Source organism: Cicer arietinum, chromosome 5, assembly GCF_000331145.2.
Source record: "Cicer arietinum cultivar CDC Frontier isolate Library 1 chromosome 5, Cicar.CDCFrontier_v2.0, whole genome shotgun sequence".
NCBI lineage: Eukaryota > Viridiplantae > Streptophyta > Magnoliopsida > Fabales > Fabaceae > Cicer > Cicer arietinum.
In genome coordinates, this window is record NC_021164.2 from 78,600,775 (window position 1) to 78,628,252 (window position 27,478).

The 27,478-nt window shown below is 29.8% G+C and overlaps 2 protein-coding genes and 1 long non-coding RNA gene across 3 annotated transcripts; 1 reads left to right on the forward strand and 2 right to left on the reverse strand.

The window, feature by feature from the left end:
* Window positions 1-4,975: 4,975 nt before the first annotated feature.
* On the reverse strand, window positions 4,976-6,106 carry LOC140920274 (uncharacterized). The gene is made up of 2 exons (XR_012163004.1): window positions 5,967-6,106; window positions 4,976-5,443 (listed from the first exon to the last, which is right to left on the reverse strand). It is a non-coding gene; the product is annotated as an uncharacterized lncRNA (long non-coding RNA).
* On the forward strand, window positions 5,208-7,078 carry LOC101511890 (B-box zinc finger protein 20-like). The gene is made up of 3 exons (XM_004500723.4): window positions 5,208-5,393; window positions 5,669-6,025; window positions 6,772-7,078. Exons 1-3 carry the CDS (start codon window positions 5,208-5,210, stop codon window positions 6,958-6,960), a joined length of 732 nt encoding a protein of 243 aa, XP_004500780.1. The 3' UTR covers window positions 6,961-7,078.
* Window positions 7,079-10,465: 3,387 nt separating this feature from the next.
* LOC101511344 (kinesin-like protein KIN-7D, mitochondrial) lies at window positions 10,466-22,543 on the reverse strand. The gene is made up of 25 exons (XM_004500721.4): window positions 21,864-22,543; window positions 21,653-21,750; window positions 21,408-21,497; window positions 21,074-21,126; window positions 18,756-18,821; window positions 18,350-18,403; window positions 18,095-18,154; window positions 17,602-17,680; window positions 17,407-17,474; window positions 17,022-17,078; window positions 16,831-16,935; window positions 16,386-16,490; window positions 16,038-16,145; window positions 15,809-15,940; window positions 15,523-15,705; window positions 14,639-14,839; window positions 13,949-14,089; window positions 13,365-13,484; window positions 13,212-13,262; window positions 12,984-13,031; window positions 12,627-12,773; window positions 11,714-12,442; window positions 11,040-11,169; window positions 10,834-10,932; window positions 10,466-10,740 (listed from the first exon to the last, which is right to left on the reverse strand). The coding sequence occupies exons 1-24, from the start codon at window positions 22,190-22,192 to the stop codon at window positions 10,847-10,849; spliced, it is 3,240 nt and encodes a 1,079-aa protein (XP_004500778.1). The 5' UTR covers window positions 22,193-22,543; the 3' UTR covers window positions 10,466-10,740; window positions 10,834-10,846.
* Between the last annotated feature and the right edge of the window lie 4,935 nt (window positions 22,544-27,478).

Below are 27,478 nucleotides of genomic sequence, written 5' to 3' on the forward strand. Positions count from 1 at the left end.
AAGTCTATTACAGCGCTTTTTTTAAAGAGCGCTGTAAAAGACCTCCTTATTTTACTTTTAAAAGCCTATTACAACGCTTTTTTAAAGAGCGCTGTAAAAGACCTCCTTATTTTATTTTATGAAAGTCTATTACAGCGCTTTTTTACAGACTTTTTAAAGCGCTTGTTCAAAAGCGCTGTAAAAGACCTCCTTATTTTTTTTTAAAACCTTTTTACAGCGTTTTTCCAAAAAACGCTCTAATAGGTCCTTTAATTATGTGAAATCACAGTCTTTTACAACGCTTTTTTTACAGCGCTTGTCAAAAAAGTGCTGTTGTATCCTCCGTTATTTTTAAAATATCATACAACAGCGCTTGTATTTAATAAGCGCTATAAAAGACGCACTATAAAATGTCATTTTTGACTTAGTAAAAAAAATAAAATAAAAAAATGTAAGGGACAGACCCTTACAACCTTCATCGGTCACTATATAGAAGACAATTGATGCAAGGAGACCCTGTCCTTCGAATATGTAATGTCTGACAAAAAAACACCAAACAAGGAAACCAAACTGGAAGGGTCCTTCTGGGAGGATCTTGAGATACACCGGCCAGACCTTACATATTGAAGACCTTCTAGAATTATGACTACATTATTTTTACAAATAATTATAAATAAAACAATTGTTGTTGTGTATTTGCAGAAGGCAAAATCCGTTTTCTTGTTTAATTTTCGAGAGATTCCTACATTAGATTATAAATTAAAAGTATAGTAATTATATGAATTGTAGAAGTAAAAAGGAGGAATGGTATAGAAGGTTGAGTTATTGAGGTGGCTATATTGATTACGCTAGGTAATACCCATGACATAGAGGTCCCCATTATAAAATGGTCCTTATTTGTTATAATTATGTGACCCACGTGAAAATGCAAACCGCAGAGCAAACAGAATGTAGGCAACTTCCATCAAGTTTCGGTCCGTGAAAGCCTTTTCGACTATGATTTTAATAAAAAATGCGGACCAACATTCACCGATACTTTTCTCAAAGATTTTTATCTAAAACCCTCAATTTTTTTTAAAAATGTTTAAATTTTGTTTGGATTGATTAATTAAGAATTTTGTTCCACGTGAACGATTGTTGGCACATAATATCAACGAGACATGTTGTCTGATCATAACTATCAAGAAATTTTTTAATTAAAAAGTCGATTATGCTTAGTGAAATCAAATTTTTGTACAATTGTTGAATTATGAAAATCACACAAGTAAATGGAACACATCATCTTTACTCAAAATCTTAAAACATTATATTCGAGCATGTGAATTCTCTGAGTCATATATTGTTTAATGTCAATTTTTTCATTAAATGTGACTTTTAACTCTAATTTGACACACCAACGAAAATTTGACTATAACAATAAATATTTGTCTACATTTATTTTATCCTTATCCTTATTTAGATACAAATAACTTAACAAATATTTATTAAAAAAATCACCTTTTTAAATAAAAATATGTACTAATTAGTATTTGGTCTTATACCCGAGTTTGAGAAATATTTTTATTTATTTATATATACCAAGTATGTAAATGAATTTCACAATGTTGAATTCATCTTATCTTATTCTTATCCTTATAAATTGAAAATTTATGTGATTTGTTGGATAGAAACTTATCATTTATTTTTAATTTGATGAGATCCAAAAGAAAATTTTGAGTTATCACACTTTTGCACTTATAATAACCAACTTGGAATTGAATCCTAGAAAATGCTTAATTAATCTTTTAACACCCCCGACCATGATCTATAAAATGAGGCCACTCATCACCCACTTGAGTTGCAATATTGCATCGAATGCTTTTGAGGTTATTTTTTAGAAGACACTCCATATATAAAAAAAATCATTTTGTCATACAAAACCTTAACCATGTGAGGAAGTATTGAAACAATAAAATTTAAATACATAATGGTCAAAAAGTGCGATGTTCTTTTCTTATCTTCTAGTCACTACCTATGCTAACAATTTGCATATCTTATACAATATTTTGTTCAAAGATTCACATACAATATCATCATCCATATCGATCTAGTCCCTCCAAAAAAAGTGTGGTTTTGTCATCTAGTTAAGCCGACTTATTAATTTAATAAGTTTTCTATTCTTGTACTTTTCAATTTGGCTAATGTACATAACTCTCACTCAGTAGTGCCACATTTAGCCAACTAATATGACGCATATTGCAAGGAAAGAACAAAGTTGGCAAAACCACTTTTACAGTATTTATAAATGTTTCTTCCAAAAAAATCTATAAGCTAAATATTTTAATACATCCGCAATAAAGTTTAAAAGACTTGTCAAGCTGGCTTGTTAATTTATCATTGCATCTACATTATTAGCATGATTAAAATTTAAAATTGGGTATTGAGATACAAACTGTATCAACAAGGATCTGACAGCACTCTAGTAACTCAACCAAACTTTGTGACTTATTTTATAATTAGGAAATAAAAATTATATGATTTTCCATACTTTAGTTAAGTTATCCCCGTTTAAACCTAGTTCTCATATTTTTTAGTATGATACAATGACGAAAATTTGCTTTCTTTAAATGCTCAATATTTGTTAAAACATTAAGGATTACATTATGATTTTTTTATTTAAATGACAAAAATCACCTATATATAATGTAAATTACTATAATTTATTGTATATGTACATGTGTTCTTGAATAGAACTCGAGGTAGATTTTGTTGGTGATGTACCGTGATTCAAAACTAATTATGTTTAAGTACATAATGAGTTACTTAATCTTTATAGGAAAAATTAGTATTATCAAGTATAGTAAAAATTCTAAATTTGATAGAAAAATTGATATTAAATATTATATATAAAATAATTTATATATATAATATTTTAAATTTTAGACGAGGATACACTCCTCAATTTAATTGTGTTGTTATTTTTAACTCAAATGTTTCACTAATCCTCCTATTGACACAAAAATATATTGATATTAAAAACACATGTTCATTTCTTCTTGAATCATTCAAATTGATGTGAGAACCCTTTATATTACCATGCTTGCTTGGTAAAATGGGATTTAGATTAGGTGTGATTGATATATCTACAATAGTTGTTGAAGCAGCACATCTCCATCGTTTGATCCAAGATGCAACATGTTATATTATAAATATTTATTTTAAAATATTTAATGAAATCGTCAAAATATGACTCATTAGACCAAACCAACGATTGGGATATTTGACCTCAAAGTCATATTTTGATTATAGATGGCCTAAATTTGATACAATTATATGTTAGTGTCCCATGCTTGGTCCCCTCCAATAACTAGTTGGCCAAACGAAGTTAAAAAGGCAAAGCAATGAAAGTTCTAAACTAGACTCTCTCCCTATCTATGTGTGTGTGATGATGTCTTTGCTTAATTGCGCCTTTGATTTTCGAGACAATTGTGTTATTTCGAGTGTCCATAACTTAGGCCAACTTGTCAACGCCTAATCAAGGATATTAGCAAGAGATATCTCACTAGCTAATTACAACCTTAGGAGATAATTCAGGTTAAGTTAAGCAACTTTCAAGGAGAATTAGGAAGATAGTCCCAAGTTAAAATATCAAAAATCAACATAATCATTGATTTGTAACATTTCTTTATAAAAAAAATGATACCAAGAGATTTACGGTACTTTGTGGTTTTTAAAGGGGTGGTACTTACACTCTAACATTTAAGTAAATATATATTTAAGTAGTGTGAGAGATATTAGAATGAAGAAAATGTATCTTTTATTGAGTCGGAACAATGTTATACATATAGTGTGAAGCTTGGCTCTTTTGAGAATAAAAATATTTATCTTCAGCAAATACTCTATCGCTTTTGTCTCTTTCTAGTCGTTTGGATTAGGGTTGACATGTATCTTTAGGGTTAATAGTGAGTATAGTCATATGGCCAAGAATGATAGGTATATATGAGTTAGTCAAGACATATGGGGTCTTGGATGATCCTATAAAGAGGGAGAGAAGGAAGCTTTGATCATCAATAATTCACAGTAGTGAAATCAGTGGCATCATCTCAATTTATCTTCTTTATCTAATTTGTCATTTATTTTAGGAGAGCTTCTATATTCCAATGCAAAAAACATTTGATCCGACCTTTTTTTTTTAAATGTCATTTGGTAAAATATAAAAACATCTTTTGTTGGTATAAATTGATTTTCTTAAAAACTTAAATATTTATAGATGTTAAATACAAATATTTAATCTAATTATTTTCAATTACTATTATTTCTACATAATTTTTAAGTATTTAGTTACAATATTAAAAAGTCATCTAAAAAAATTAAAGTTGTTTTAAGAGATATAAAAGAGATAGTATAATTTTAATTATTGATTTCAAATTTTCATTAAATCAAATCTTTTTCTATTGTTTAACAACACAACAAAAAAAGTGGATCACTCCCGTTGCTTTTTTTTTTGTAAGGAACTAAATTTTTTATCTTATTTTAGAATTCTGACACCCTGCACTCATAAATTTTGGACGTTCACCTAGTTGAAATATCGGACGATCCAAATTTAATATTATATTTAGTAATAAAATTTGTTAAAAAAAAATGTGGATTTGTTTTTCCACTTGTTCTTGATGGAATACTATCTATAGTTAAACATTGGATGCCTTAAATAGATGAATCTGAATAGTTGTTATTTAGTAGTTAACTTAGAATAGTGAAGAAGTGGTTATCTAAATACATAGGATGGCAAGTAAGCTAGATGTACTGATGCATCTAGTGAATAAAAGAGAAGGCAGACCATGCCTCAAAGTTCAGAAAAAAACTGATAAAGTCAGAATGAGAGCGAAAGCTATTGTGCAACCATATACTAATAATAATAATAATAATAATAATAATAATAATAATAATACCCAACTTGCATAGTCCCTCCCTCCCTCCCTATTTAATTTTTAATCAAAGAAAATAAAAGAGAGATAGGTATGAAATAGGCATTCATATGAGTCTCTCAAAGTCAGAAATCAATAAATACTACCCTCAAGTCTGAGGCCTAGTGGGAGCTGATGTTTCTGGACCCTAATGCCAATTTGCCCATAATTCTTTTGTCTCTTTTTCCTTTACTTTTTCCCTTCAACAAAAGTAAATAAAGGAGTCAAGATAACACAAACATTAACACAAACACCTCACAAGCAATCAAACCACAAAACTGTGATATGAAGATCCAATGTGATGTGTGTGAGAAAGTTCAAGCCTCTTTGTTTTGTCCTTCAGATGAAGCTGCTCTTTGCCATGGATGTGACCTTTCCATCCACCATGCCAATAAGCTTGCAACCAAACACACACGTTTCTCTCTCATTCACCTTCACTCCAAAGAATTCCCTCTTTGTGATATCTGTCAAGTATGAATCCATCAAACTTTAAATAGCACCTGCACTCATCGCAATCCTTCCTATTTCATACAATTGCAATCAAATCCATCAAAATGATTAATAAATTTCAGTTAATTATTGACCAGACTTTTCATACTCGACCAAACTTCAAATTACCAGACAAAAATAAAAATCACAGTAGTGTTGCTATTACAGCAACATAAAAACATAATGTAAACATTGGTGATGATTATCATACAATATAATAGAATGAAAAGAAAATAATATTTGAAGTTATATTGCAGGAGAAGCGTGGATATGTATTTTGCCAAGAAGACAGAGCGATAGTTTGCAGAGAATGTGACCTTTCAATTCACAGAGCAAATGAACATACAGAGAAACATAACAGGTTTCTTCTAAGTGGCGTGAAGCTTTCAAGCAATTCTTTGGATCCAGAATCATCATCATCAACAAATATAATAGAGAGATCGGTTTCGAATGAAAATGGGAGTAGTTATGGTAACAAGGTTGAAGAGAACATGGGTAGTGAGAGTGGTTCAGTATCAACAAGCAGCATTTCAGAGTATTTGATAGAAACAATACCTGGTTACTGTTTTGAAGATTTTCTCGATGCTTCTTTTGCTCCTAATGCTTTCTGTAAGGTTTAATTTGCTCTCTCTATACCCTTCAATTATAATAACTAACCTTCAAATTAAGACTACTCATTGCTCATGCTTCATGCTGCTCTCTGCTCGGCGCCGGAATTCCAACAACTTCACCGTAGTCGGAGGCGGAGTTAGGATTTAGACTGCCTTTTCAAAAAACTCAACATTAAGTAAAAACTGTTTTAAATGATAAATTAATTTTAGTAGTTTCTAAGAAATTATTTTTTAAAATAGTAATTCCTACTTACAAATGAACTCAAAACTGCTTCAATTTTTTTAAAAATCTCCGTATATAATTTCTAAATTATTAAACAACAAAATATTTTTCTTTTAAATTCGTAACAAACATATCTTTTATCCATATGGCAACATAAAAAGATATTGTATATCTATTTAACGTAAAAAGAAATTATTTATCTATTTAACTATGATACATTTAAAAATTAATAATTATTGATATTATAAAAATTAAATTATCTATAGTTAAATGATTATTTATGTATCAAATTTTTTAATTTAATTAATTTTAATAGATATTACAGTAATGAATACGTCAAAATTAAAAAAAAATTAGTTAAAAAATTCATACCACCAATTCTGTTTTTATTGTACATTAGAATTTGACATTTAATTATGTCTTATTAGTTATTAAAATATCTCTATATTATATAGTTTTTTTTTTGTGTAAATATTTTATAGTTATTTAGGGGAATGAGTAACTAATTTCAAGTTTGTTTATGCAGAATAACTGTTCGGAATTTAAGGACCAAGATATTCATGTTAGCAAGTATTTGTTTCCTCAAGTAACGTGTGTACCTTTAGCTCAGGTTCAATCAACTCAACTAACTAATCCTATTCCTTTGAATCTTCCTCGGATTGATTCAACGGTTGGAGTTAAAGAAATTCCAGGGAAATCTAGACACTCTCGATAATTAACTGTTTGTAAAAATCTGTTAGAAAATAACTTGTTTTTCTTTTTTGAGGAAAATAACCTCTTTATTTTGCTTTCTGCATTTCCTTACAATTCATTTATGTTTATTTTTGCTTGCCCGAGTCTCTTTACTTTTTTTTTTTCTTCGATTTCCCAACTACTATTTTGGCCTCATAAAAGCAACTCCAAAGAGTTTCTTGAGGATTTTTAGAGGGTTTACAAATAGTACTTCACATGACAATCATGGTAAATAATGAATTATTTTACCGAATTTTTAGCTATAATTGGGAAGCAAAAAATGTTTTGTGAATGACAAAGTGACTGCAAGATTCGTTTAAGAAACTCAAATGGGACCAATTGAGATTATTTTATTTTTTTTTGTGGAATCACCTAGTGAGATTTTTTTTTTTTTTGGAATCACCTATTGAGATTTTTAAAGATTGTACAATTTGTACGATAGAATAAAAACAAAAATAAAAAAAATACAGGGATAGTTTAAATATATTAATTATGGCTGCACATCGGTGGTTTACTTTAGCAACCCAACAAGGTGAGTCACGTCAATTGTGATAGGCGTGGAGCCAAGAATTTAATAGCACTAGTTAATTCCCATATCTTCAAACCTAAAAGACATAATTTACTAAAAAAATATTAATTTTGTAAATGCAAACAAATTTAATATTAATATATATCTATATATATATAACTAATAGTATTGTTTTCTTGTAAAAATAACTAATACAAAATAAAATAAAAAAGTAGTTTCTATCTTGTAATGAAAATTAAACCTCCAAAATAACAATGGAATTGTTTGTTTTAATATTATTTTTTCAACTTCAATTTCATATGCCCATTTTCAAGGCCCGCATCACATAATTTTTTAAAATATTACTTTTAATTATCATTAACAGTAGAATGAATCAAGGATTCTTCTAAGTTACTTTTAGGTTACATTTGATTGTTGGAAGAAGTTGAGAAGAGAGAAAGAAAACGCATGAGAAGAAAAAAAGAGATAAAAAGTAAAATATATTTAATATATTGTTTGGTATAATAGAAAGATGAAAAAAAATAGATTAAAAAAAATTATATTTGTCTTTCTTCTCTTATTTAGTTTAATAAAAATGAAAAGAGAAAAATATAATTATTTTTAAAAGTACAAAAATACTCTTAAACATAAAATTAATTTTTAATTTTTTTGAATTGCTTGATTTTTTTATTGTGTAGATTTAAATTATTAGTCCAAACTTTTTTCATTTATTTTAGTTATAAATTTAATAAGCTATTGATATATAACAATTAAATTAAATTATTTTTTATCAAATAAAATATTTTTAAACGATTTTAAATTTTATTTCATTTTATATAATAAAACTGTGTATTAAACATTTATAAATCCAACCCCAAAATTGATTGGTAAGTACACACTCACCCCCAAATTAAGAAAACAAATGTGACTATATTACCGTAACCCTATAGTTTAAAAAATTTTGAAGCTAAAAGATTATAATTTAAAAGACTTTTTTACCATTTTGATTAGTGTTTTGGTCACTTCTAGGCCCTTTCTTCTCACTTCACTAGAAAGAGCAAAAATGTATGGGACCCACGCTTTATTTGCATGCCAAATAGAACAAATCTTTAACTTTTTTTGTCCTTTTCTCTTCAATGTTTCTCTCCGCTGTTTCTCTCAAAGCAAGCAAAGACTTAATGAAATGTTGCTTTTATTTTGACTTACTAGCGGTACACATAAAAGAAACGCTAGAGATTTAGATGATCAAAAAGTAAATTTAATACATACATATATTAAATAAGATGGTGGGCATGGCACCATTGAGCCACCCCTCCTTGGGTCTCTCTGATTAGTAATACTCTAGGGTATCTTTGAATTTGGGATAATGAATCATAGAATAGAACAAAATAGTTTACGTAGATTTTTTAAAACAATTGGACGTGATATCATTTCTTTGTACTTCATTTCACTCTTTATATAATTAATTTAAATATATTTTATTAGATATTTTAGTTGATTAATTAGTTAGTTAATTATTTTATACTAGTTAATTGTTTATCTAATTAATTATATAATTGTTTGCAACCTTTTTATATGATTAATTATTTATATTATTAATATCATTTAATTTACCTTTTTCTATTTTTCTCTCATAAATTGTTTAACCTTAAAATCATAATATGGTAGTAGAGTGCTAATTATTTCTGTATTTTATTTCTAAAAAAATTATTAGGAAAATTTTCATAGAAATTTAATTTATTTATCTTTTCTTTCTTATTTAATTCTTGAATTATTTATTTATTTTTCTCTCTTTTATTCATTCAAAACTAGTTATTTCTCTTTCTTTCTTCATTTTCTTCTCTTTCTCTCTCAAATTCTAATTTATAATCATTTCATCATCATCATGATGATAATAAAATAAAATTGAAAAATCAAGTAATGGGCATTAAGGGCAACATTTTTTGTCAACAAAAATTTACCAAAAACTAAGATTTCTTTAATATTTTGATATCAATCTTATTTCAACATCAACAATTTTCATCAAGTAAGAAAGATGGATTCAAGTGCATTTATTGAAAAACTTTCAAACACACAAACATTTGACGACAAAATTATTTTTTTTTAGACAAATTAGTATTAAAAAAAATGCAAGCAAAGATCTTGAGTAGAAATGTAGTCTCTAGATTCAACACTTACCAACAAAAAAAACAAGTATGTTCTTGTTTATATAAAGAACAAAAAAATCATAATTGGATTCTGAATTAGAAGTTCTAGTCAATTACTAAGAAGTTGTATATGAGATTTCATCCCATCAAAAAAAAAGGAGAAAAAAAAAGGCAAAAGAAGATCTAGCATATTGGTGTAGATTTGATTCAATACCTATTACAACAACAAAAAAAAGGAAGAACCAACATTACATTAAAAAAAAATTTTAGTTTAAGAAAATAATAAATCTTTACAAAAATTAATATTTTAGTCGGTGTATTTTCAAGTGTTTTAAAATCTTTTAGTCGATGTATTTTGGACATAAAAAAATCTTAGGCGATGTATTTTCAATATTCAAAACCTGTTAGACGATTTATATTCGACATTTAAAAAAAAGTTTAGTCAATGTATTTTGAAATTTTATATTTGTTGATATTTTCCAAACTCAGAATTGTAATACACACATTCTAGATTGATGAGGGATATTACTTAGTTGAGTAATTAATTAAATTGGTTAGTTAGTTAAAGTAATTAGTTAATTATTTTACATTAAATCTAATTGCCTATATAATAATTTGTAACTCTTATGTAATTAACTCTTTTTAATAACAATATTATTCAATTTATATTTTTTTATTTTTCTTTTATCAATTACTTAAATCAAAAATATAATATACATTAAAGATCTAATTTCTTAAGTGGGAAAAATAATTAAATTTTTATAGTGAAATAGTATATACTCTTTAAATCCAAAACAAAAAAATAAATCAGTTTAAGTTCCAGAAAACTGTCATTGTTCTTAACCCCCATCAAAGGACTTTGCAACGAAATTTAACCGTATTAACATACATCGTTCATATGTACTTCAGTGGTGGTGTTTGCACCCTTTCCCTTTTTTACATTCTTTCTCCGCAACCCCTTTTTTTCCCCTATTATACAGTTCCCCAGGGGTAGTTTAAAAGAAATAAGATATTGATGTACCTTTTAAACGGTCTTACATACAGGCAAACTAATAAAAGAATGGCACCCGTAATTGCATGGGACATATTAATTCAATGCAATAGAGCCCTGCAAACATTAAAACAGCCAAAAATGAAAACACGTTAATAATTTTACAACTTTTGAATAGAATGCATGAAAATATTAAGGTAAAGCAAAGACCTTGTTAATAGGGTCAAGATGTAAAAGCAAAAAGCCTATCTGTAATATTTGTCCGGCATATAGGACACTCAGAACAAGCTAGTGAACAAGATTTACACACTGCAAGAACAAACAAGAAAGTGTAAGTATTCTTTCAAAAAATTGAAAATTTTAAAATTGCCATGTATGTGAATGAAAGAGATTCCAATATCTTTTGAAAAACTTACAACAAAAATGTCGGCATGGTAGAAGAATTGCAGCCGTTGGAGATTCAAAACATACTTTACAAATATGGGAATTGGCATCACCATTCCCAAGGTACTTGAGTTCTTTTTCTTTCATCTCTTGCATGCGTGCCTGAAATCATAAATTGCAATTCAAAAACGGTATATCAGCAGGCATTTAAAGCACAAGTTATTTATTTTGTAGTAAAAATCAAAGAAACTGTATGCTTTGTCATCAGACCTAATGATCCAAGTTCAAGAATTTCAGAATAATTACTGTAGAAATTAAAAATGGTACTTTGGTATATGAAGGTATCCAACTGCCAGAATATTTAGAAAATACCTTCGGAAATGTTTATTGTTTCTAAGTGCGTGTTTGGAATACAGGTTTTCCACATTCACAATTCACGTTTACCTAAAATCTACAAATTGGAGCGGTGAGTGGACGTGCGTTTAGCATCACTACACTGTGTTTTCAAACAAAAGCTATGAATATTTCAGAGTAGAGAACAATGAATTGCTAGTAACCCTTGGACCCCCAATTATTAGTATAAATAAATAAGACCATTGGGAGGGTTAATATTTTTTATCAAATTAATATCCTGTTGGTCAATCTAGAAATCGGTTCAAAATTTCTAGGACAAAGAAACATAAAAATAATTGTAGTATGGTATTACCTTAAGGCGCACAACCAGGGGTTCTTCCTTTTGAGTTTCACCATCTGGTTTTGATACATCCAAAACTTGCTCCTTAGAGACACAATTACTCTCATTTCCATTAGTTTTTTTATCGTTTATGTGTTGAGCCCCGTCAACTTTTTTATCAACGTTTGATTCTGGGACAGCTCCCCCTTCTTTTTTTAACTTAGCAACAAGGACCCACATATTAGCTAAATCGTTCTCCAAGGCTTCTTCTCTTTTCTTGGCTTCTTCAGCCTTTTTCCTGTACTCCTCTTCCACGAATTCCTTCTCAGATAATGCAGCCTCAAGAGCTGCCTCTCGTTGTTTCCTAGCCTGCAGTTCCAGCCTCAAATCATCAGCGTCAAGACTCCATGACTCAAAGTCATCTAGACCAGCTCCTGAAATGTCATTAGTGCGGCTAGAAATCCTCCCCTTCCTCCCGGATCTAGCATCGTTGTACTTACGGTTAACGCCATTAACCGTTTGCATGACAGAACGGGAGTTGACCAGGTCTCGTGCAGCCATCAATTCTTTTTCAAACTTCGCGTTCTGCAATGAAAGTTTTGTCACTTCCCCAGCCAAATTCTTTAGCTCTACAGCAGCAGCAGAGGCTAATTCTTTGGCATAAGAAGCTTCTTCGGATAGTTTCTGATTCTGCACACGCAACCCACTATTCTCTTCTGACAAGTGAACTTGCTCAAGCTTAAGATTCTCATTCTCTATTTCCTGAAAACATGGCGGAAAAATGTCAGTCTAGTGCAATCAAATACGACAACGTATCATCACTCAGCAGCCTTAAAGAAAGGCAAGCAGGGGAAAAACATCATAGTAAGGGAAGAGACCAAAAAGCAATGAAACAGTATTAAAATGCATATAATTCATACTTAGAAAGCAACAAAATCTGATTTACCTGGGATTGAATTTTCTTTTTTAACTCGTCAATGTGTTCTCCGGAAGCGGGTTGTTCAGAAGATAATAACGATGTACCACTAGATATTGCTGCCAGTTGCTGCTCTAGCAGTTTCAACTTTTCATTCAACTCTCTGTTTTCAGAGCACTGTTGACAAAAGAAAATTCAAAGAGGGAGGCTGTCAAATAGAAAATTTTGTAACATTATGACAGAATAAATACAACTTTTAGGAAAGAAAAATCAACAAAAGGATTGCATATGGATTCGTGTAAACTTGTTAGTTTGAAATAAATAAATAAATAAATAAGACAACAGGAGAAAAGAGATGGGGCGCAAAGTGTATGAGACGACACATACCTTATCATTTAGCTGCTCCTGAAGGACACGGTTGTCTGCAGATTTAATCTGCAGATATTTTAAAGAGACATATTACGTATTGTAGAGGAATGATCAGTGTCGAACTAGGTGTATCTGACCGTGTACAATTCAATGACCAAATAGAAGGGCGTACAAAAATCATATGATTTTGGAACTAAACTGATTACTACCCAAGAAACACTCTAATACAACTAAAATACTACTCACCTCCAGTTCAAAGGCTTTTTCATTACACTGAGTCATCAATCTTGAGACTGTCTGTAACAACAAACCCACGAAGAAAAACAAATGCATGAATGACCATTAGTAAAGCATTTACATGAATAAACAACCCTCAAATCTGTAATATTGACTGAATACCTGCTGCATTTCAACTAGTGATGAATTAGCCATAGATGATTCACCAGACTCAACTAATCTTTGTTCGAACAACCTCATTTGCTTCCTTTTTTCTTGGATTTCTCGTTCTAATTTATCAATCTGTAAACAAGCCAGCATTGTCTAAGAAGGCATGGTGCATCAAAACCCCATAAACATTTTCACAAAACTATTTGGCATTACAAACATATCAAACAAACTTAATGACACTATAGGTATGTGCAGTAGTAACATCAGACCTAACAGAACATAAACAGGTTAGAGAGAATGTTGCGAATAGAAAATATAGGGTTCATTTACATTGTGAAAACATTTTCTATTTTTATTTTCTATAATTTATGTTACTTTTACTTGCTAACAATGAAATAAGAAGCTTTTGAAGTGAACAATTATCTGCATTTTCAAAAATAATAAAAATGTCAAAAGAATTGTTTTTCTTATTTCCAAGTCAAAAAAGAAACATTTTAAAAAATGAAAACAAAATGTTTTCACAAAGTAAACAGACCCTTAATATTCTTTATTGACAACACAGTTAAACGAAAAAATGCTTGAAACAGGCAGAATACCTGACTTTTCGAGCCATTAGGGTCGTTTACAGATTGCTCCATCAAGCGCTTCAGAGTGCTGGTACTGAAAGCAATATCTCCGGCTAGCATCTTGACTTGCTCAACTAGAAGATCCATCTGATCGGACATTGTCACCCCACCCTACAATTCAACAAGCATTAAAAGCAACAACTATGAAAGAGTACGTAATGATCTACCGCTTAAAGTGAGAAACAACAGGGAAATGCAATTGTGCCAGACAGTATTCAAGAATTGTTTTACAATGGAACTGTAATACTCAAGTGAAAGTGTGATAAAAACAAGAGGAATGATATCACCACATCCACTCAAGCAATTTTCACCATCGTTTAGCTGAGTTGTATCATTTATTTGAGCAGTCCTCTAACATAAACACCCTAGGATAGTTAAACTTCAAAATATATGCTAAACAGCCCAAATCCATTGCTCAGGATATTGACATCAATAAAAGGCAAAGACCAATTTGCCCCTTGATAATGAGTTAAGTGGCTAATTTGAAAACTAGACTCCATACTGATCCCAATACAGATGCAGTGGTCCACTCACCACAGCCCCACTTTGAGAACTTCCTTGTGACTACAATTATTTTTTTCTAAAATAATAATTGAGACAAGTGATATGAAATTAAGATTGAAAAATAACAATATAGTTAGTGAGGGGGAATGAGTTTACTGCTGCCAGTTTTGTTTTGCTGATCAGTTCACCAGCTTGTGTTGATTCAGTAACAGTACTGCTAGTTGGGGAAAATTCTTCATTCCATCTACTTGATGATCTTTTATGTCTACCATCATGAAACAGATGTGATGACCTTGAAGAAGCATCATTTTGACTCTCGTTTTCAATCAACATACCATCACGAAAGGCATCAAGTTTCTGGAAAAATAAAAAAGAATAAATACTTTATATACTGTTCAACACTTCCTTAAAAAAGGACACTACGAAAGTTATTCTACACAAAAGATATCTTTCTGCTATGTAATAACATATTTAAGAAAACAGATAGTTAAGCACTAGAGCAGTGAAAATTCAACTCAATCTAAAAGTTTAAGCTGTTAAAGGGACGCCATAGAATGGTTCACGTGAAATCCGTTTGGGCTTCAAGCATTTCGTCCCCATAATGGTTTATGTCTACTAGATCAGTGACGGAAGAACAAAAATCACTGCATAGTAGTACCTAGCAAAACTTATTTGGAGACCAACCATTAACAACAGGAGATTTATTGCCTATGGAAATTTAGAATTATGCTAAACTAGTTTTACTGCATATCGTAGCAAGAAGCTGAGGGCACTATCACTTCGAGAAAAATGGTTTCGTGGGGGTGACAACCTGATAATGTGAAGCTCCTATGCCATGGTGAGATACAGAGAAAAGGCCGAACCTATAGCAAGTTTATTATAAACGGATTTACCTTGACAACTCAAACCTTTAACCTCTCAATTACAAGGAGGCAATATAAACAAAAATGCCAGGTCTCTCTGGAGTACTTGCGGCCCCAAAATGGGGAAGAGGAAGAAAAAAACACAATCTATACTAAGTAATTGAAGGAGTAGCTCACATCTTCCTCGCCAAAAGAGTGACTTCGCTGGTGGTTAGGAACATCAGTTAGATATCCAGGAATTACATTCTTTGAGGAAACCAGAATGAGTTTGGTTAGCCTCTGAATCCTACTCATAAGAGCAGCCTTGGCATCTTCCTCTTCTTCCAATCTTGATTGCATTTTCACTTGACCTTCTTCCAACTACTCATATAATGGCACAATATACAAGAAAATATGGTTAGACAATTGCAAGAGCCTGCTTAGCAATAACAACAAGAAATTAACATCAGATGAAGATAAAAACCTTCTGCTTTAAGGTCAAAATCTCCTCATGACTGACACCAACTAGCATTCCCTTCTTTAGTTGATCAAGTTCGAGTTTCAGAACAGAAATTTCTCTTTGATATTTCTTAATTAGAGACTTTTCATCAATAATCTGCCAACAAATTATTCCACAGCAAATTAGGAATCTCCAGTATATATATGCTAATAGACATATGCCATGGTATAGATAATTAATAGTTTTTATCAACCTTATTACGTGATGCATATATTTCTACTCGTTTTGCCCGGCTGGCAAACTTCAAGGTATTATGAGTTTCCTCCATATTGCTGCTCGCTGGAGTTACTGTGCATATAAGCTGAAATTTTCATGTTAGAGAACAAATGTTAATAAGAAACCCATGTGCAGACAGACTAACATATTATGTTCCAAACTTCCAATAAATCCATACATGAGAACTAGAATAACTATGGTATAACCTTACTTAAGTAGCATCTTAAATTAGAATGACAATCTGTAATAGTAGAGTTAAAAGTGACAACAAAAATTGCTGGTAAACAATCAAATCGTTGAAAACGCTATAGAATTCCAAACTCACTGAAACATGGCCATGTCCACTAAGAGAAGATTGCAAGAGGCGGGTTAGCTTTGAATCTCGATATGGAACATGAGATGACTTCCCCTCGCTCAATTTTCCAATAACCTTCATTAAAATCACAATAGCAAGACATTAACTCAGGCCTTCCGCAACCGGGAAAACAAAAAATAAAAAAGGATTCAATTCTACTGGTCCCACACACAAAGAGAAGGCTGTTATTTGAAAATAGTTCAGCGTGACAGATATGATTTATCAACATTTAACAGAATTAGCAATGCAGACAAATATTGCATGCTCTAAAACTAGCATGTCGCGTACAAAGAAAACGTCATAGTAAAACTTTTCCATAGCCAAGAATTAGAAGTTAAAAATAGTGGTCTCACGTGCAATACAAAGACATAACAAAACGTCTCCGTAGCGAAAATATAGACAGTATGACACCTACTGTTCCAAGTGTCAAAAGACTTTTGTTGATGTATGATCCTTCTTTTCTTCTTAATCCAGTTGTTTCAGTTTTTGAGCTTTCAGATCCAGCCAAATCAATCAAGTTCTGAAATAATAAACAAAAATGAAGAAAGTCATCCAACAGGTATAAATATGGAAATCTCAGATAAGCCATAAATAATTTTTACATACAAGCTGAGAGAAGATCACTCCATCATACTCATCACCATGGGCACTGCTTTCAATCATCTGTAAATGTATCAGATGATTACAGAACTTAGATTTAAATTTTAAAATAAAATTAATTAGAATATATTTGACTGAACGGATGAGGTTCGATTCATGAGAGAAAGCCAAAATACATTAATTGATATATAATTAGACACTTTATTTGGACTTTCAATCATCAACCAGCTCCAACAAGCATGCATAAAAGGAAAGTACAGCAAATCTGCTTAGACATTTAAAAACATACTGCCTCCGGATGTGATAGATATTTATCATTGAATAGACTTAAAGCTGAAAAAATTATCAGTTTAATAACAATTTTAATACTACCAATATTGAGCATATTTACCAGTGTGAATATTGTGTGACTCCGGCTGCTAAAGAGATTAAAATTATTTGATCCAACATGACGGTGCTCTGCGACAAAAAGAAATTAGCTTACTAAAATGTTTCTCCGACAATCATTGTCCACAAGTAATATATTATCTACTCTTGAAAAAACAAGTGGGAGGAAATTTGTAAATAGCATTGTCAAAAAAGGTACCTTCTCCAGCAGCAATAAAAGAAAGAGCATGTCCTGGAGATAGAACAACCTCTTCCTTTATACCCTCAACATAAGTTCCCTGCAAGCCAAGATTAATAACCAAGTATACAATTAGATATAAGAAAACAAAGTGCTCCCAGCTTCTAAATCGACAATAAATTTCTAGACACTCTAAATCACAAATATCATAACTGATATTTATTTAATGAAATTCAAACACATTATTTTAACATTAAATTGAATATTTTTATGAGCAAACAAAGAAAAGGATTGTGATACATAAGAACTTCAATCTTCTGACAATGAACACTATCACTGATCATGCAAAAGCACATGTACTCTATATTCCAAGGTGATTGGAAATATCAGGGTTTGTGTATTGAAGAACAAATGAAACAGAGTCAGACACCCGTGATTACAGGTAAACGCAAAAATAGATGGAAAAACAACAGTAAATAAAGATTTCAATCAAGATAAGAGCAAAATGTGATACCTGTGAATCTTCTCTGACCCGCAAATTTTGCCCAGTTGGGTCAAGCAAATCATTTATCACCTGAAACCAAGCAGAAATAACCAGCATGTTCCCACAAACAAATATTTTGGAAACGCACACACTGACACTCACACAAACACAACACACAAGCAACAATGTAAAAATCTGTCACATAATGGTCATGGATGGGAAAAAAAAAAACACTAGACCATGTTCGGCATTAAGATAATTTAGCAAATAATGTTCAGTTATTACCTCGTTGTATATTTCTAGATATGACACTCGGAGTAAGAATTCCCTTCCTGGAGTCTGCAGGAAAATAAAATTAGATATAGATGGGACGGTATACTTCTAATCATGCCAAATCGAAGCAACAACTAAAAATTACCAATCAAGGCATACAGTTCAAGTATCCTTGTAAATAAATAAGTAATAACTAATGCCTGAATGGAGCACAAAGATGGCCAAACAAAAGGGAAAATGGAGGGTGACACATGCACACTATCACACACACAGGAAGAGAGAGATTGAGATATGGCAACTACGACAAAAGGGTTGCGAGACATCTCGTGTACTTCAAAAAACATGTTATAATGAACAACAGTGGCGCATATGTAATTTTAATAAAATCAATAATTACCAAGTTAACAAGAAATCTTACATCTTGGATCATGCTGAAAACATCCTTTATAGCTAATGGTATTATACCAGGAGAACTTTGATCACCCTGCATATATTATTATTATTAAAAACAAAATTAAAAACACAAACGAAAAGATCAAACCTACATAGAAAAATATACCAATAAGATACTGCAGTTCACATGCAGAAAGACATTGGAAACTGAAGCAAACAAGTGAACCAAGCATTTACATATGTTGGACATGGAGTTCTAAACAGAAGTATTCAAGTGACTGCAGCAAGCAATGGACAACTTCACCAAACATTTGCCACAGAATGTGTTGCCTCAGGAAAAGGACTAGAGGAGTTACTCTCACAAGGACTGGGAAGAAATAAGTATGACTTATTAATAGACTTTGGACTAGGGGAGTTACTCTCACAAGAACTGAGAAGAAATAAGTATGGATTCATTACTAAACTTCCAAAGTCGACAGGTTTAATGCCATGTGCTCATTTCATACTCATAAACATCATGTCTCTGCTAGATACACAGCAGGTATCTTTTGAGAGGTTTCTTTTGTTCCATTTTATAGGACTCCCTTCAAATTTTCAACTAATTATTTAGTCACCAACATACCCTTAATTATTTTACATTTTTTTCTGTAACTAGTAATAAATACTATGACAATAAAATATACTAATTATCTTTCCTAAACGATAAATTTTGGAAAGAAAAAAAATACTAATTGTTGACAGGTTTAACACTACAACCAACTTTATGGTTGCAACTTATAATGCTATAATAAGCAAAGATAATTATATTACTATCCTGTGCAGACCTCCTATTATTTGCATTATTGCACACATACAAAGAGCAGTGCCAGTGACACAATAATATTTCTAAGCATCAATAATTTAGCAAACGGAGAAAATAGATTTCCTATCATTACTATTTGCAAATGAACGCGTTAGAGCATGGTAACAACTATCTGAAATACCAAGTCAATTCATAACATGATCATATGATTTGACAACTGGGAGTGAAAATAACAGTACAGGAGCAAGGTCAATTTTAATTGTTAATAATAGTTAACAAGAATGGGTCATCAGAACTATGTGTACTGGACAGAAATATGAAGTTACAACAATTGCATTCAAAATACATCTACCGCACAGCACGCATGCTGAAGCAACTAAGGCTCCAATATCAAATCAAATGGTTAATCCAATCATGCAAATCCTTTTCCATACAAAACTTCCCTTTTTCTTGGGATGTATAATGCACCCTTCTTCGATACCTAATTCTTTTAAAATCCCTTTTAACCAAGAATGATCAGAATCCTACAAGACTGTGTAGTACCCAACCAACTTTATGGTTGCAACTTATAATGCTATAATAAGCAAAGATAATTATATTACTATCCTGTGCAGACCTCCTATTATTTGCATTATTGCACACATACAAAGAGCAGTGCCAGTGACACAATAATATTTCTAAGCATCAATAATTTAGCAAACGGAGAAAATAGATTTCCTATCATTACTATTTGCAAATGAACGCGTTAGAGCATGGTAACAACTATCTGAAATACCAAGTCAATTCATAACATGATCATATGATTTGACAACTGGGAGTGAAAATAACAGTACAGGAGCAAGGTCAATTTTAATTGTTAATAATAGTTAACAAGAATGGGTCATCAGAACTATGTGTACTGGACAGAAATATGAAGTTACAACAATTGCATTCAAAATACATCTACCGCACAGCACGCATGCTGAAGCAACTAAGGCTCCAATATCAAATCAAATGGTTAATCCAATCATGCAAATCCTTTTCCATACAAAACTTCCCTTTTTCTTGGGATGTATAATGCACCCTTCTTCGATACCTAATTCTTTTAAAATCCCTTTTAACCAAGAATGATCAGAATCCTACAAGACTGTGTAGTACCCAAAAAAAAAACTATCTCAACTGTAAGTGGATCAAAACCCTTTAAACATAACCCAGACCCTAATCTTCGGAAAAGTAATCATTAGCTACAAAAACATCAAGCAACTATCACCTACACTCCCCACAAAAGTAGTACAAAAAGGCAGCCAGTGTTCAAGAAGCGCCGTCATGTTCAAAAATCAAACTGGCACAAAATTACTACTACCAAGTACCAACTACCTGACATGACCTTTTTTTGACAAACAGCCAATATTACCCGGATAAACTCTGCAATCTAGATACTAAACTATGATGTTGCAATATGATGATTGATGAAAAGTGACGCAGGACTCACTGGCTTTGAGCACAAAACATCAAATGAAAACAATAAAATGAAAAGCAGTTAGCTAAAGAATGACACTTACATGCATTGTATGTGTCTTACCACTACTCGTCACTCCATAAGCAAATACCGTTCCTGCAATGTTTAGAATTAAAGTTACTTTCCATTAACCAAAACAACTTTATAAAAGGAAAGAGTTATCTTCAAAATTCAGCTGACTCGGTAGCTACTCTAACTAACACTGAACAGTATGTATAACTAACCAGTTAGCCTAGTTATTCTAGTAAAGATATATATCAGCTAAAACCAAAACAGCTTTGATCAATCCATGAAAATGACTTGGTAGTACCAAATCAAACTATGATCACACAACACATTGTAAATTCGCCTTATTTCCAGATATTAGAATTTCATACCATTGACGCCCTCCATGGCAGCCTTCACCACAGGTTTGGCAGCTACTTCATACACCTCGTCTGAATTGGTATGTGGTCCAAAAACTCTATCTGTCAATAATTAAATCAGAATTATAAAATTAACATCTACAATTTCACGTTTCTACATTTAACGCAAAATCATAATCAATTTCCCAAGTAGAAACCTGTTTCCCTGACCAAAAAATAATTCGAAGAAAATCAAACAAAACTAATTAATATAATACCAAATGCATAAGCTGTAGCTGGATTATACTCATTTCTAACAATCTTGTCTCCATCTGCATACCACGAGATCTCATCCCCTTTATGATACTCCCTTTCACTGCAACCAAATCATTCAGTAATATTTAACCTAACCGATAAACAAAAGCCACAATCGAACAATTCAATTATTCACCAATGGATCTGAAAGCATAATACAGATCTAAGCATTACCTCAACGGACGAAATCGAATCGTGACCGAAATGCTATCTCCTGACCTAGACGTATCAACAGGTTCTGCAATCAGCTCCTCCGCCCCAAACGCAACCGGAGAACTATCTCTATAACCGCGTGAACCGTAACACGTTGACTCACTCCGACCGCGACTCGGAGTCATGGATCGGCCTCCAGTGTTGAAAAACGACGACGCAGTAGAAGAAGAAGAGCGAGGTATTAACCTACCGTTTGTAAGTGAAGAAGACGAAGAAGTGGAAGAGTAAGGAGTCGAAGGCTTCCGGTGAGAAAACGGTGAACTACTCCTTGCTCGAGAGGAAGACGCCATTGAGTTAACTCACCACCGAGTTGGTGACTCAGTAGAAAGAAACAAAAACGAACTATTGAAGTAGCGTGGATGAAGAAGTGAATGTGTCAGAACTCTCACATGGCTATACAAACAAAAGGAAGCAAAAATTGATTCTCATCGCTTTTTAAATTTTTCTTCGTTTTTCGCTTTCGATGACTTTTAAGATATTATGAATAAAACGCAAACGCACGTTCCGACGGAGAGTGATTGTTTCGTCTTCTTTAAGAAACAGGAATTAGTTGCAGTGATGATGGAGAGATCAGTAGTGGAAAGGGGTGAGCGAGAGAAAGGAGAAGATGGTTTGATTTCAAATTTTATTTCTTTTTTAAAATAAAAATTAATGGATGGATTATAAAAACAAATTTAAGGAATTAATATTTTTTTATTGGATTTGTTTTTACCGAGTGATGACGTGGGAGATGAAAGGTGGGTTTGAATTAAATAGTATTGTTTGGAACTAGCAACCGCACAAAAAATAATCGAGCCAGCGGCGAAAGTCTTTTTCAAAAATAAATGTGAATTTGAGCGGGAATAACTGCGGCAGCCTATTACTCTCTTTCTTTTTTGAGGAATCCTATTGTACTTAGAAGGAAATGCAACAGTGTTTAAGTTTGTCAATAAATTAAGTGTAGAAAATCTTAATTCTAAAGTTACTTAAAGTTGTATTTTTAATTAATTAAAATTTGTAAAATTATTATTTTTAATTAAAAAAATATTTTTTTTGTTTAATAAATGTCTTGACTGGAGATATACAAATGACAATAAAAACTTTACTATAATTAAAAAATAAAGCTAATATCTTTTAACTTCAATTTCAAATCATATAGATTATAATTTTTTGTATGGATATAAAAATAAAACAAATAATATATAGATTATAGTTTCTTATATGGATATAAAAATAAAACAAATAATATATAATGAGTCTAAAAGTTTAATCAAAAGTATTTGAATTGATCTATATGTTCTTTGTGTTTGAGTCTAAATTGAATCAAATTAAATAAATTTAACTTATGTTGTTTTTTGGTATTATCTCATTTAATTCAATATTTATTTCTTAGTATGATATAATTGAATATGAAAGTTGTATAAATGATTAATATTGTTAGATTGTGTGTGTCATTCATTCAATCTTAATATTGTATTAGATAATTTTTTTATATTTGAACTCGACTCTTAACCTAATCAAATTCAATAAGATAAGAATTTAATAAAGACATGACAATACAAGATAATATCGAATTAGTTTCAAGACAAGTCACCACATAGTAAAACATATAAAATGAAAAAAATTAATCCACAAATAATTTATAATATGAATAATAGACAATAACATATCGCCGAAAATTGAAATCAACAATATGTCTTATGAATTAATCAACATTTTATCAAATAGTAGCGTTGCCTTACAAATTATTCAATAATTTACCAAACTATTATGAACCCTTTGATCTAAAGTGAAGTGTGGGATTTTTTATTTTTATATACAATGAATGTGAGTATGAGTGAAAATGTAAAATTAATGAGTAAAAAATAAAATTTTATATCCTTTAATTTTTTTGGAATGAGACGAGTAATTGGAATGTCTATTTAGATATGATCGCTATTTTATCTTAGGCTCTACAATATTTTTATTTTTTTTAGTTATGGTCAGCCTCAACACAAAATTTACGGTTTGAGACAAGTTAATGAGACGATACATATTTTGTATATCATTATTCTACACGATAAAAATATTTTTATTTTCTTATACCTTATAATAAAATATTATTCATATTTTATTTATTTATATTCGATGTTGGAGGAAGTACATTCTATCCAGCTTTATCTTTTTAAAATTTTATACATATATATTTAAGGATATTATTTATCCCTTTAATAAATATCCAATCTGCTTACCACTCAACTCGCATATTTTATCACTACATTTAATAAATTTATAATTTTATTGTCTATGTAAAATAGTTAGACTACATTGAACTTTAACGGAATTTTTTTTTTTTACGGGTCACCTCACTTTAAAACCAATACCTTAATTTTTATTTGTTATTATAGGTTAACCCATGACCTTAAGTTGGCTAGTATATGCCCCTCTACATCATAAACGAGTCTAAAACTGGCGAATTGACACCAATTTGTCACCCCTAAAACCACACCAACAAGAAGCATGTTGAAATAAATAAATAACTAAAAAAAAAATTATATAAATCGTGATTCGTGACATGATGATTGTCAACGACAAAAGGAGCCTCTTCGGAAAAAAGTTTATTTGTCTCTAAAGGGGTGTGTTTTTCTTATAACGTCCCTACTCCCTATATGGGAGTTTTTTCATGGTCCCATATGGGATTTTGATAGCAAAGAGAACCAAAACGGAAAATTATGATAAAATTCCTAATATGACATTCTTTTTCATAGTTTTGTATTTAATAAAAGACGTGTACTTATAAAATATTAACATTAAAGTATTTGCATTAGATATTTTGTTATTTTCGATACTTATATAGTATTTATAAATCTTTTTATTTTATCGTGAATATAATTTGTGGTTTTTTATATATTAATATTTTATTTTTTATTTTTAAAAATAATATTATTATTTATGCATTTGAATATATTTATTGTCAAAATCAAATATTATTTTTTATATTTTAAATTTTATTGTGATTTTGTATTATTAATTGAAAATTTTAACTTTTTAATTAAATTATATATAGAAAAATTATTGTTTTTTATTAACATCTTTGTACCTTAATTTTTTATAAACTCAAATGCACTTTTGATCTTGTCATTTTTATCAAAATAAATTTGTAGTCTCATCATTTGTAAAATTGATTTTTTATCCCCCATTAGCCAATTTTGGATTTTTTTTAATCCTCCACAATTTTTGATGATGCGATACTCTTATTAATGACATAACCCTTAAATAGTACTTATGAGTTGAATAAAATATTTTGCATATCATTATTGTTGTTATTAATTTTATTTATTAAAATTAATTAAATTTATTTTGTTTATATATAAAAATTTTAAATTTTATAATATTCAATATTTAATAATATTTAAAATTTATTTATTCTATTTAAAGTTTTTTAAAATTATAAAATATTTATATTTTATTTAATTGTTTTTAATATTTAAATTTATTACATTTTTAATATTATTTAAAACTTAAACTTAAAATATTTAATTTTTATCCAAAAATAACTTAAAATTTTAAAATATTTAGATAAAAAATATTTGAAATTTATTTAATTTATTTTTAATATTTAATATATAAATAAAATAAATTACAAAATAATAATATCAAAAATATTTTATCTAACTCACAAAAGTCATTTAAATATTATATTATAAACGAAAATGTCACATCTTAAAAATGACAAAGACAAACAAAAAAATTTAATTAACAAATGATAAAAAAAATATTTTAGAAATTAAGAGATTGAAATTTTATTTTGACTAGGATATTAAAAATGCATTTAAATCTTTTTATTAAAATACAATACCTTCCACTCATACTAGTATTCTATGTTATAGGTTCTATATGGAATTTCTTTCAAATCTATACATGAATACAAAATTAACATGTAAATACGATAATAGTTTATCTTATTAGTCTTTTATACAGAAGTAAAATAAAATAGCAGTAAATTAAATTACAATCTAATACTAATAACTCTCATTGCATTGGTGGCCCATGTGGTTGTAATAATTTCTCTTATAATTATTTTTTAAGAGAATGATATTGACAAGTAAAATATCTTACCGTATACTTTTAAAAATAAAATATGATCACATTACATATTTACATAGAACAATTTCATAAAGGTTTAAAAAAATTTAAAATAGCAAAAATAGAATAATCATCTGCACCAAATATCGAATACTTTTTTAAATATTTATAATATCAATATTTTTTAATTCATCTACAACAAAATAATCATTTATTAAGATAAAATCTTTTAGATTATAATAAAAATAAATAATAATCTTACTTTATATTTCATCTACATATGATTGAAAATACGAGAAATATTTTAAAAAATAAAATATATGTGGTCATTGGAATTACCAAGAGACATAAAATAAAAATATGTAAGGAATATGTCGAGTTATGTGGAAAAACTATAAATGTATAAAAATAACATTCAAGGACACATGTGAGTTTTAACCCCTTTTATTGAAGAGCATGTAAACTTTAATTTAGAAGAATATGAAGACAGGCTTTAGAAACGCATCCGATAAGTTATTGGGTAAGGACTTAGAATTGCTATCAAAGCACTATAAGATTAAAAAATAATTAAAATAAGTAGACTACAGAATATAATACATCGCATGAAAAAATAATAAAGGTAAAATTATAAGCAATTTTAAATAAAAAATGTGAAAAATAGAAATAGAAAATAAAATAGAAATAATACAAAGGAAGGTTAAAAAGTTGGAAAATGAATATAAATAAAGTTAACAAAATATTATAAATTAGAAATGAGAAATTGTCTTTCTATCGCTGAAACACATTACCATTTATCCTTATTGTAGTTGTGTTATTTGCACTAAAAGTCACACGTTATATAAGAATTAAGATTTGGAATAGTTTATAAATAACTCTTCTCTATCCGCTTAGATACATTTTATTAAAGATAAAATTGTTATAGTTTTACACAGTGTCAAAATAAACAATACATTTGATCGTGGTTTGATGTCAGAACCATGATACAAATTACATAAAACAAGAGTTTAAATCATGCATAAGGACTAATAAAATATTTATCCCCTTAATTTTAATTAGAGACTACTGGTCAAATACACAAAAGAAATTCACATTACTTAATAATCAAAGTTAAGAGTAATTTATAAATAATATTCACACTCTTTTACCTATTAATATATTTTTTTACTAAGAATAAAATTATGAGAATTTACGTACAAAAATCTAAAATATATTGTACCTTGAAATTGTAGCATGAAGTAAAAGAAGAATTGTGTGTATCACGAAGTCCAATGGGTAAATTTATTTTATACCAAAGAAGTAAAAAGAAGTTGTGTGTATTACAAGTACAATGGGTAAATTAATTATATACCAAAGTCAAGAGCTTTTGCCTCACAATTATTAATGATACTAGCAAGACATTGATGCATTCACACTAATTCAATTTATTAGTTTGAGGTATTTCCAACGAATAAAATTATTAGTTAAATATTATATAAATAATTATGATATGTTATTTTAAATAGTTGATTGAATTGAATAATTATATAAGTATA